Source organism: Thalassophryne amazonica, chromosome 7 (assembly GCF_902500255.1).
Source record: "Thalassophryne amazonica chromosome 7, fThaAma1.1, whole genome shotgun sequence".
Lineage (NCBI taxonomy): Eukaryota > Metazoa > Chordata > Actinopteri > Batrachoidiformes > Batrachoididae > Thalassophryne > Thalassophryne amazonica.
This window is the reverse complement of record NC_047109.1, coordinates 55,296,264-55,309,401: the sequence shown is the minus strand read 5'-3', so window position 1 is coordinate 55,309,401 and position 13,138 is coordinate 55,296,264. Positions and strand designations below refer to the sequence as shown.

Below are 13,138 nucleotides of genomic sequence, written 5' to 3'. Positions count from 1 at the left end.
GATGACAGATCTTTACCTGTTTTCTAAGCCTAGCTTCTACTACTCTTTCCCATAACTTCATGCTGTGGCTGATCAACTTTATGCCTCTGTAGTTACTGCAGCTCAGCACATCAGCCTTGTTCTTAAAAATAGAAATCAGCACACTCGGTTTCCACTCCTCAGGCATCCTCTCACTTTCCAAGATTTTGTTAAATATTCTGGTTAAAAACTCCACTGCCATCTCTCCTAGGCATTTCCATGCCTCCACTGGAATGTCATCTGGACCAACTACCTACTCCACTCTTTATCCTCTTTATAGCTGCCCTCACTTCATCCTTACTAATCTCTTGTACTTCCTGATTTACTCTCACCACATCATCCAGCCTTTCTCTCTCTCTCATTTTATTCATTCATTGGCTCCTCAAAATATTCTCTTCGCCTTCTCAACACACACTCCTCACTTGTCAGGACATTACCATGTGCATCTTTTACCACTCTAACCTGCTGCACATCCTTTCCAGCTCTGCCAAAATCCCAACTCTCACTTCCACTCTTCTTAGTCTGCATGGTTGGGTTGGCTTGTTTTACACCAGATGCCCTTCCTGAGGCAACCCTCCTAATTTATTCAGGCTTGGGAGGGGCATTCAGAGTATACTGGCTGCACACCCCATGTAGCTGAGTTCTGATGTCACTCCTGTCAATAAGCACTGAGCGCATTAGGCAGCTCTGACTTAAGATAGCTCCGACCATGAGGACACCAAATCACCAAACAATATCCGAAATAAGGTCTTGCCGACTCCTGGATGACTCTGTCCCAGAGATCTATGATCCAGTGACGATGTCCAGATTTTATTTATTTTTATTTATGTCCAGAGATCAAAGATCCAGTGACGAATTTCATATTTATTTACTTTAAGACTCAATAAAATGTTGTTGACAGAAAACTTGTAAAGCCTACTTTTTGTACACAGAAAATTCACAGGAGGTATTGATAAGGGAATCGATAAAGAATTGGATCAATAATGGCATTGATATCAATAAAATCTTATCAATACCCATCCCTAGTTGCAGAGGTACACCACTGGGCATGGTTTTCTAATACTGACAGTGTTGCCAAGGAGACTGACAATGTCCTTGTGTGAAAATTTTGCAGGACTGTAGGGTCTATAGAATACCCATTTTGAGAATTCTGACAAATGTTTTGTTGTGGCTTCCCTAAGGATTCAGTTGAAGTCTCACAGATTACTGCCCACTCATTGCCCAAGATTAAATCTGGCCAGACTTCAAGATGACATTGTTTCTCAGGAATTTGTGCACAGTTTGTCTGGAGGATTTGTAGACAAGGACACAAATGGTGATTCGAATGGATTGAGAGAGTTCATTTGCAACCACACCTTGATATTGCTGAGGATTGTATTGGTTTGTCAGTGTCCATAAGAAGAGGTGTTTCACTTAACCAGAAAAATGTTTCATGAATATGGCTCCTGAATGCTTCATTTGCTTGAAGCTTCTTCTTCTTCTTTTTTTTTTTTACAGAAAACAATGCAGAAGTAATCTATGATGAGGTGAAGACTGAAGAGAATGGTAAAAACTGTGCCATATCAGGTGATACAAATATATTATGATATGGAATATGATTTGCATACAAACAAGTAAAACAGTACATACTGGGTTTTTTTTTTTTTGTGTGTCTGTGAGGTTTTTACTTTTTATCTTTCAGTGTCGGGAAATGAAAAGAAAACATCGTGTCCTCTAAATGTGGTGGTGGCCTGTTTGGGAATTATATGCATCATATTGGTGACAGTCGTCATTGGCCTCAGTATACGCTGTCAGTGTGTCCGGCCACACAGTCAGAGTCCAATCTGATGAAACACAAGCTTATTAAAATAAATGCAACATAAAAATTTAATGATTTAAATATAATTATTAAGATGTAATATTATATGTGTTTGAGTGATTGTTTATTTCCTGTCATCAGTAAAGTCAGTCATCTCTGAGCAGTACAGAGAAAACAAAAACTTAACAACACGCAATCTGAAGCTGCAGACTGAGAATGAAGTTCTGCAGAGACAGACAGAAGAGCTGACTAAAGAAAGAGACGGACTCAACTGGACCATTGGTGTCATCCTGCAATATGACAACTTCCCAGTGAAGGCCCATTGCACACAGAAAGGTGAAAGCATGTCATATCTGACAAAAATCCACCAGCCATGGTCCCTGCTTTGATCATTTATTCCATTATCTGGTTTTCAGTGTGCAACCCTTGCCTGGATGAATGGTTGCACTTTCGCTCCAGCTGTTATCTTTTTCAGTATTTTAATTATTCTTCTGAATGGAAGAAATGGGAGGACAGTCATCATGCATGCACAAAGATGACAGCACATCTGGTGGTTATTGAAAGTCAAGAGGAACAGGTAAGACAGATTCTATGAAATATAATTGAACTGCAAAAGTAGTCATTAGGGTTCATACATCAGTCAAAGTATATTACCCAGTCTTATTTATGTTTAAAAAATGTAAATTATGTGTTTTGGTTCTGCTAGTATCTCTAGATCTGCTTCAAAATATTATGGTGTTTATGGCACGCTGTGTGATTAGCAGAGCATGCATCAGCATAATGGAGGCTGTCACTGAGTGGGTCTGCAAAATTTCTGTCAGTAACCTAGCAGGCAAAATGTCTGTCAACATAGAAAATACAGTAGATTTGAATATTGGATCAGTGTAGAAATTGTAACATTGGGTCATCATAGATATTCAATTTGCATATATATTCAATATAATATTCAACTTGTAATAAATGTTAAAAGGCAAAGGCTATTCACCCAACCGTTGGGCAGATAAATATAATGTCTTACCCTATTTGCCCAACCGTTGGGCAGATAAATATAATATCTTACCATATTCGCCCAACCGTTGGGCAGATAAATATAATGTCTTACCCTATTCACCCAACTGATAAATATAATGTCTTACCCTATTCACCCAACAGATAAATATAATGTCTTACCCTATTCGCCCAACCGTTGGGCAGATAAATATAATGTCTTACCTTATTCACCCAACCGTGATCATGTATTTGACATGTTTTGTGCATCTAAACTACATTTTTTTTACACCACTTTAAGGCGCCACGTTTGGTTTTATTTTTTTTTTTCAGACATCAATATATATGTGAGGAATTTCTTCTGATGTAGTTTTGAAACGGATCCAATGAGGACATCGCTTACAATCGAGCAAAAAGGGAAACTGGTGTAATTCTACTTTGAGACCAAATCGATCGTGCAAACCCAACGACAATATTGAGCTTCTGATGCAGATGGAAAAGTGCTATATAAATGCAGTCCATTTATCAATGTCACTTTGCAGTTAGAAAAGCTCCAGACAGAAAGACAATATGGAGGAATGTCAAGAAGTTTCAAACTGACAGAACTGTTCATAACGTTAAGGGCCCCTTCACACATAATACGAAAGATGCAGAAATCGAAAGAAAATCCACTAACCAAACACGAAAAGGGGAACCACGAAAACATACCACCTGCTGTTGTGAGGGACACATGATCGCACAGGCATACACGACACACCAGTGATGATTTTGTGCACGCTCGTGCGCATGCATGAACACAGTGTGAGCAGCTGGAATGTGTTGCACCACACTGCACTGGTGATGTGGAGAAAAAAAACAGCTGGAACATGTTGCACCACATCACGCACTGCTGTGGAGAAACAAAAAATAAAAAATACATGCCATCCACGGGATTTGAACCTACAATTTACAAAGCTCTGATTAACAGACAGAAACTTTACCACTACACTACCACCACTGTCCTATAATAGGTGCATAAAAAGCCTAAAATCAACAAGATTTAATTTTCACTGTAATAACTGACAAAACGGCATTTGTTACAGTGTATTTTTGTCTGTGTTGTAATGTAACACCTTGCGTGCACGGTCACGTCCAGCTGTCAATCAGTCGGCGGTCAGCTGACATGCGTTGTATGTCCACAGCAAAGTGATCACACAAGAATGAGTTCACGCCTTCATTACCCTTATTTGTTCTTATTTGTTTGATTTAATTTCCACTCTTTTGTATGTAAACTGCAGTTAACATGGTGGAAGTGAAATCAGCCGGACGGGCGGCTTCACACTTTGCCGTGCGCTCACATGCTGGCCGGTTCTCATGAGAGCGTGACTGCCCGCACACACATGTACACTGCGTGTTCTCCAGCTGAGGTGCAGGAGCAGTCAGCTGGTCCAGCACCGGACTCAGAGACCTTCAGCCACAGCTGACATTGTTGGATTCATGGTGTGTGTGTGTGTGTGTGTGTGTGTGTGTGTGTGTGTGTGTGTGTGTGTGTGTGTGTGTGTGTGTGTGTGTGTGTGTGTGTGTGTGTGTGTGTTCGTGGGGGGGGTGACATGACGACCCACTCCACATGCCATTTGTGTGTGTGTGTGTGTGGGGGGGCTGGTCAGTACAGTCACACCCATGTGTGTTGCTAGGTTACGCCACTTTCGTGTGGCACTTAGACACCTTTCACAGACATGTCGAATGTGATCACCTGCTCTCTACTATCATACCAGGTGCGCGAATAGCTCCACCTTTTCTAAGTGTGCAGCGAGCGGTGTGACATGTTCATGTGTGACACCTGGAATTTGGCCAACACCTGCTGAGAGAGGGATTGAATGAGCATGCGCAGGTCATTCGCTGTCTTTCGGCCACTTGTGTGCGCGAATGTTGTGGCAACAGGTGTACGAGGCATTTGAGGCGACTCAGATTTTTCATGAATGGCATGCAATTCTTCCTTCGTGCGCTAGTCGGCTTCAATCATGTCATGTCCGACTAGTCTACCAGTTCCTACCAAGAAAAACATCCCCACAGCATGATGCTGCCACCACCATGCTGCACTGTAGGGATGGTGCCTAGTTTCCTTCAAACATGATACCTGCCATTCACACCAAGGAGTTCAATCTTTGGCTCATCAGACCAGAAAATTTTGTTTCTCATGGTCTACGAGTCCTTCATGTGCCTTTTGGCAAACTCCAGGTGGGCTACCATGTGCCTTTTACTAATGAGTGGCTTCCGTCTGGCCACTCTACCATACAGGCCTGATTTATGGATTTCTGCAGAGATGGTTGTCTTTCTGGAAGGGTCTCCTCTTTCTGCAGAGGAATGCTGGAGCTCTGACAGAGTGACCATCAGGTTCTTTGTCACCTCCCTGACTAAGGCCCTTCACCCCTGATCACTCAGTTTAGACAGGCAGTGAGCTCTAGGAAGAGTCCTGATGTATCTGAACTTCTTCCATTTATTCATATTGTCATTATGGGGTATTATGTGTAAACATTTGAGGAAAAAAATGAATTCCATCCATTTTGGAATAAAGCTGTAGCATTTTAAAAAAATGTGGAAAAAGTGAAGTGCTGTGAATAATTTCTGGATGCACTGTAATGTCATTTGTCTGCCTACGTATGTAGTTGCATATTATGTATTTAGGGTTGGGATTAATGCTGCGTTCACACCGGCACGATGCGAGCAACTGCAGCATCAGGTTGCCATGTAATCCGTATGTAAGGATGCGTTTTGGCGCCAAGTCACGCAGCGAGATGCGATGGACGCAAATGAAGCGACGCGAGTGAAGCGATTTTGAGCGATTGGCGCGTTTGTGGCGTGATATTGTGTCGCATCATGTCGCATTGCCCTCCTCCCCAAGTTCAAAAATCTGAACTTTTTCGTCTTGTCGCGCCGCGATGACCAGTCAGAGACTGAATATGTAGTGACATGGAGATGTCTGGAGTTTGACTGAAGATGTGAACATGTCCTGGTAGCCAGCCTGTGAGCAGGACTTATGTCTCTTTTGTCCTTTATTTCACAATTATGACAAGAGTTTTTGGAGCGAGAAGCGGGGAGCGGAGTTTCTTTTTCTTTTTCTTTTACGTGCGAGCGAGAGCGAATCGTCCGTGGAGATTATTTTACTTATTAACTACACAGGTGTATAATAAAACAAATGGTGACTGGTTTCTAAACACAATTATGACAGAGTTTTTTAAGGAAGAGCGAGGAGCAGCCCCGCAGCAAGCAGCAGAGTTTCTTTCTCTTTTTTTTTTCTATGTGCGTGCGCGAGCGAATTGTCCCTGAAGATTATTTTACTTATTAACTACACAGATGTATAATAAAACAAATGGTGGCTGGTTTCTAAACACAATTATGACAGTTTTTTGGGGGGAAGAGCGAGCTGCAGCAAGCTGCGGAGTTTTTTGTTTGTTGTTTGTTTGTTTTTACATGTGCACGCGTGAACGTGACAGGAAGTCCTCAAACTGGATCCCGCAGAGGCAGAAGGACCGCTGAAAGCAACCGTCATCCAGACGCAGCTCCTGCAGCAAATAATGATACTCTCTGTATTGGGAGCTTTCCACAACAACTCGCTCCGTGTGATCAAGGTCCGTCATGATGACTTGACTGACAACCGGAACCGGCGAGTGGAATGGAAGCTCCTCCTATTTGATGACGCACCGGGGCGAATTTTCGCAGCAAAAGCAGAGCGACACACCGGGCAAAGGAGGCGCGTCCGTTGCCACGCGACCCCCGCAAATTTGTAGCGTCTGATCGCGCCCGGTGTGAACGCAGCATAAGATTTCAAGTTTTACGGTCAGGGTTAGGGTTAATATTTGGGTAAGGGATAATATTTTGGCTCTTAAGGCCAAATCCATCGAACTGAAATGTGTCTAACTGAAATTCACCAGTCTAGAAGGAAACCAACACTAACTGATCAATCTTGTGCAGATCCTGCAAATTACAAGGAGAAGTGGTAAATGTAAACAGATACATTTTTTTTTATTGTGTTTTGCACTTTTACCTTTAGTGCAACGATACATGTTACTCCAACAGGAAATCACAGTCAACAAACAAGTAAATGACACCCATAGTATGAAAAGAAAATGTTTGCTTTAACTAACAGATATGTGACAAGTGGTTTATTATAATTTTAGGAATTCATCAGTGGCCATATAAAGTATTACAGTGATGCACACCACGGTTACTGGATGGGCTTGAGTCAATCGTATGGAGAGTGGATGTGGATAGATGGACGTAACCTCACTGTGCAGTAAATACAGATACACATACACACACACACACAGACACACACGCACACACTGGAATGTAATGCACCTTTTTTTTCTTAAGATAGCAGTTATTAGTATCCCAAGGTATTCCATTCAAATACAAAAATGAATTAAAACTCATTAAGACATATTTCGGTGTGGGAACAATTGAGCATGAGATTGGCCGGAGAATCGGCTCAGCAGGGACGGTATCGCATTTGCTTTACCATACTGTCAGGGGCATAGCACCAAATTCTGGGCCCTAGGTACTAGCCATATTGAAGACCCCCCCCACCCCCCACACACACTGTTATGTTCTTTTTTATTAACGCAAACACCAAATTTCTAATGTGTAGTCAAGCCAGGTCTAAATCATGTATACCTTAGAGCACACCTGGCAGTCAGAAACCTTTTTAAAGTTGGGGGAGCAATATTGAGTTGGGGGGTCTGGGGGACACTAATTGCATAATTTTCTAAAAAATGTTGCAATTTGGTGCATTCCTGTCTGTTAAAATGTACAGGAATGCACCAAATTGCAACATTTTTTAGAAAATTATGCAATTAGTGTCCCCCAGACCCCCCAACTCAATATAGCTAGCTTTCAAGCTCACCTCTCTTTTCAAAGAATTTGGTTAGCAGCTTCTTTCCCTCATTTAGTTTTCTTTCCCTATCCTTTTTCTCTTTTTTTTTTGAAATCCAGACTTTGATTTTTTTTTAGGAAACACATATTTATTTCAGCCTAAACACTAGGGCTGCAACTAACGATTATTTTAGTAATCAGTTCATCGGTCGATTATTTTTTAGATTAATCGTTTTGGGTTTTTTTAACTTACATGTGAGTTTTGCCATTATTTCTTTAAGTGAGTTATTATTAAAAGGCCTTTATCACGCAACATCAGCGTTTGAGCTTGTAACAAAGTTATGTTATATTGTCATCATGAACATGCCTGGAGTAGTGTTTTGTTTTATTTTGCACATATACATCACCAACACACCACAAAGAGATTTCTATCAGGTTTCACCCGATTATGAGCATTTTTAGATGCCTACAGCAACTATCTCAACCACTGACAACATATTACAGCAAGAGTCCACGAAACTATTTTAAAGGCCTGACTAAAGTGTAATATGTGTTCTTTAAAAACATATTTTTATGAAAAAAGACACAAATGTGCAGTTAACTGCATTTTATTTTTTCTGGTGTAAAAACACAGCTTAGATGTGGTTTGACCGAAACAAACTGTCATTAAACTTAAATAAAACAGGGGTGAAGTGGAGGTTTAAGAGTCACTAGGTGTTCACAGGGAAAAGTTATTTATTTCTATATTTATTTATTTATGTTTATTGTTAGCTGGATTTATCTTTTCTGTTGTGTTTAATCAGGTTGTTTTGTTTCTTTCTCTAAAATTGTATTGTAGCATTACTGGTTATTATTGCTATTATTGTTGTTGCTATTATTACTAATATATAAATAAAAATAAATTAAAAATATTACAATTTGTAATACATTTGACTCTTTTAGCACACAAATGTGCTGACAGCTGCAACAGCTTAATGGTAACTTTAACATTGAAAACGCTATAGACATGCTAACACATTAGCATCGGTCCTGTTTTTAAGTTATAAAATACATCTATCAACTGTTTCAGAAGACCATAACAGGTCAGATTAACACAAAAAGGTAAATATTACTCACAGACATATGCTCTTTGGGTTTTAGTGGGGAAAAATTAAGATAAAGTGGAATAAAAAATGAATGAATCAACAAAGCAGCAGATCGAAGCACTGCTTTGATCTGCGAATCATTGCTTCGATTGGTTCAAGGTTCAAAGCAAAGCCGCGCTGTAGAAACGGTTGATTTATATGGAAGAAATGAAACATTTGCGGTAAAACAAAGTTATTTAACAACTAATCGATGACTAAATTAGTTGACAACTATTTTAATAATTGATTAAATCGATTAGTTGTTTCAGCTCTACTAAACACCTCCTCTTTCTGTCAGATCCCATGTGGGATATGTGTGAGTGGGGCAGAGTGCCGCCTGTGCGCCTGGACTAAATCATTGTAGGGTAAACTGTGCATGGGTGGGAAGGGCCCTCAGATCTTTCAATATTATTGTTAGAGCAGAATTATGTTTCACAACATTTATGCATTGATTCTAATTATATTCTTTTACAACATGAATTGTATGAACATTAATGACATGCAACACAAAAATGTATTTAATGCCAGTTTTTTGTGGGCCCCCCCATGCTCTGGGCCCTGGGTACATAGTACCCACCCGGAAACTGAACATTCTTTGAACATTCATTGAACGTTTGCATGAGAACGTTTGCAAACATGACATGAACGTTGGATGAACATCATATGAACAAAGAATGAGGACAGGTAATGTTTGCATGCAAACATTCAATGAACATTATACAAACGTTCACAAATGTTTACAAACATCATATGAACAGTTGAACCAGAACATTAAATGAACATTTGTAGAATGTTCGAATGCTAACATTACCTGTCCTCATTCTTTGTTCATATGATGTTTGTGCAATGTTCCTGCTCAATATATCTACAATTTTTTTGTGCTTTTCCTATTGAGAACTAAAAATGACGTAAAACAAACTTTATAAATGTTTTAAAATTCAACAGGTTTTATTCAAATAGTAACTTGCAATGTATTTATGGAATTCACATATACGAGGTCTGTGAGAAAAGAAACGGACCTTTTTATTTTTTCAAAAACTATATGGATTTGAATAACGTGCGATTACATCAGACAAGCTTGAACCCTCGTGCACATGCGTGAGTTTTTTCACGCCTGTCGGTTGCGTCATTCGCCTGTGGGCAGGCTTTGAGTGAGCACTGGTCCACCCCTCCCGTCGGAATTCCTTTGTCTGACTACTTGCTGAGAGACTGGCACTTTGCTTTATCAAAATTTTTTCAGAAACTGTGAGGCAGATCCGAGTGGACACCATTCGAGAAATTCAGACGGTTTTCGGTGAAAATTTTAAGGGCTGATGAGAGATTATGGAGTGTTACTGTCGCTTTAAGGACTGTCCACGCCCCGAGCCGCCGTCGTCAGCCTGTTTCGAGCTGAAAACGTCCAAATTTAAGCCTCTGTTGACCCAGGACGTCGTGAGATAACAGAGAAGTTTCAGAAGAGGTCGGGATCAGCAGTTTATCCAGACATTCCACTGTTAAAGGAGATTTTGTAATGAAAGACGTGCGAACAGATTCGCGCGTCGGCACCCAGCCGCTCATGGCGCGGCGCCACAGCAAAACACCTCTGTTGGAAGCCTTACAGGACAAGTTTGAACATGCCCAGCTGTTAAACAATTTCTCGGATACTCACTCGACTGAAAGCCATCGAAAGCCGCCTAAATCTTACGAATGGTTATCAACACGGAGGCGTTTTAAAAAAAAAATAAAAAGGTCTGTTTCTTTTCTCACAGACCTCGTAAAATCAATAATGCAGAAACTTTTGAAATCACTTACAGATTTAATGATGGAATTCATCTTTACAGAATTAAACATCATGCTCAAAAATAAAAAAGCACATAAAATGAAAAATTTTCAACTTTACAAAAGATTTCTTACATGGCATACCACCGACACTACTCCAAAAGATGTTCAGACAAAATAAGAATAAATCTTCGAGAAATAATAATGAAACCTAAAAAAATTCATCTGTTGATCTACAACCAACTGCACATTTTAGGAGCAAAAATAAATTCAGCTTACATCTACATACAGTTAATAATACTTTATGATATTTAAGAGCAAAACTGTGGACAGTTTTAAAACAAACATTACTCTCAATAAATTCCCTGAGAAAATTCCTATGAAAAATATGAATATAAAGTTTTTAATCACAGATTTGAAGACTCTGTATGACATTAATCAGATACGACAATGCAACTTGCTGAACACACATTTTTAAGAGCGAACACAAACACATTACAATCAAAAATTTCCTGAGGAAATTCACATGACAAAACACTAAGTTTTTATCACATAACGGTATGACAGTCAGATACGACAATATAATTGAACAATTTTTAAAGCAAAATTGAACAGTTTTAACACAAACACATTACAACAAAATTTCCTGAGGAAATTCATATGATAAAAAAAATACAAAAATATAAAAAAAAATGATAATTTAAATGAATGTTGATCACCAGAGAAAAAGTTTCTCCAGAAGTAAAATTAAATTTTATCAAAAATATTCCATGTACAATGCAAATTAAATGCTGCTGCAAATCTGCTCATAAGCTTTGATATTATGAAATATAAACACAATGCTAAAATACCCTCAGCCGTATGAGGATTGTCTTCTTAATAATTACTTAATTGGTATCCCAGTGCAAAGTGTGTGTATATATATATATATATATATATATATATATATATATATATATATATATATATATATATATATATATGCCTGTTATTGTGTTATCTGTGTATCACTAATATATTCGCCTCTGTATGTTTATATTGGTGTTGTAGGATAAACTCAATGACATTTTAATGGCATCCAAAGGAGATCATGCGTGTGCACATGCATGAGCTTCTGAAAAATGTGGAAGTTACCTTCGACTGCAGGATGTGTGTGCACACTGATGTCTGCGAGATGTCTTGTGTTATCAGGTTGTGAAAACAGCGTTTTCCGTTTTCGAAGTGTTTTTCAGTAGCTTTTACATAATATATGATAGACATGTTAGAGTTACACGGAAATTAATCTTTTTTGGGGCGGATTCTACCATGTTGCATTAGCAGCCAGAGAGAGACCAGACGTCACGGTGCCTCTCTACTGTGACTGGGTGGTAAAGGTAACCATCCTCACCTGTGATCTGTTTTCTTGTAATCAGTGTGTGTGCATAAAAGGACAGTGAGTTTCTGGGCTCCAGACAGACCCTTGAATCTTTCATCCAGTGCTGCACTGACGTTTCTGGTTTCTGGGTCATAGGGAAAGCAAAAGAATTGTCAAAGAAAAGGTAATTGAACTGTACAAAACAGGAAAGAGATATAAAAAGATATCCAAGGGACTGAGAATGCCAATCAGCAGTTTTCAAACTCTAATTAAGAAGTGGAAAATGAGGGATTCCATTGAAACCAAACCACAGTCAGGTAGACCAACAAAGATTTCAGCAACAACTGCCAGGAAAATTGTTTGGGATGCAAAGAAAAACTCACAAATAACTTCAGCTGAAACATACTCTCTGAAAAAAAGTGGCGTGGCTGTTTCAAGATGCTCAAGAATGAGGCACTTGAAGAAAAATGGGCTGCATAGTCAAGTCACCAGAAAAAAGCAAGTACTACACAAATGCCACAAAGTATCCTGCTTACAATATGCCAAACAGCACAGAGAACAAAGTCATTTGGAGTGATGAGATCAAAATGTATCGTTTTGGCCACAACCATAAATGTTACATTTGGAGAGGAGTTGACAAGGGCTGTGATGAAAGGTACACCCTTCCTACTGTAAAGAACAGAGGTGGATCGCTGATGTTTTGGGGACGTGTGAGCTACAAAGGCACAGGAAAGTTGGTCAAAATTAATGGCTGGATGAATGCAGCATGTTATCAGAAAATACTGAAGGAAAATCTGTCCTCATCAGCCCAGAAGCTGCACATGGGACGAACTTGGATGTTTCAACATGACAACGATCCCAAACACAAACCCAAGTTATGGGAGCCAGGAATTAGTCTATGAGTGTTTAACATTAGAAATAAGTTCATTAGGTATGTGTTTGTGTTATTTTATTTGATTTAAATAAATAAGCAATAAATAGGTCATTTTACCTTATAAGTTAAGTAAAAAAACTATTCGATTTGTGTATATGTTTATTTTAAATACGTTATTTAGTTAAATAGGTCTTATATTTGGTTGTTATGCTAGAGCAATAACTAGGTTACTGTATCTTTAAGAGAGGAGCAGCGCACATATAAGAAGGATGGCTTTGATGTGGGTGGAAGAGGGGAGCAGAGGCTGGAAAGGTACGGAGCTATACTGTTTTCTCACCGTAGCATTGTTTTATTTTTGAGAACAATTTAGTTAA

The 13,138-nt window shown here is 39.2% G+C and overlaps 1 protein-coding gene across 1 annotated transcript in view; it reads left to right on the top strand.

Annotated features, from left to right (window-relative positions):
- LOC117513962 (C-type lectin domain family 4 member A-like) overlaps positions 1 to 13,138 on the top strand; it is a 31,060-nt gene that overhangs the window by 2,726 nt on the left and 15,196 nt on the right. The window contains exons 2-6 of the mRNA XM_034174225.1: positions 1,516 to 1,584; positions 1,700 to 1,807; positions 1,958 to 2,152; positions 2,233 to 2,393; positions 6,961 to 7,076. Coding sequence (XP_034030116.1) covers positions 1,516 to 1,584; positions 1,700 to 1,807; positions 1,958 to 2,152; positions 2,233 to 2,393; positions 6,961 to 7,076 — 649 coding nt within the window. The remainder of the gene's footprint in view (positions 1 to 1,515; positions 1,585 to 1,699; positions 1,808 to 1,957; positions 2,153 to 2,232; positions 2,394 to 6,960; positions 7,077 to 13,138) is intronic.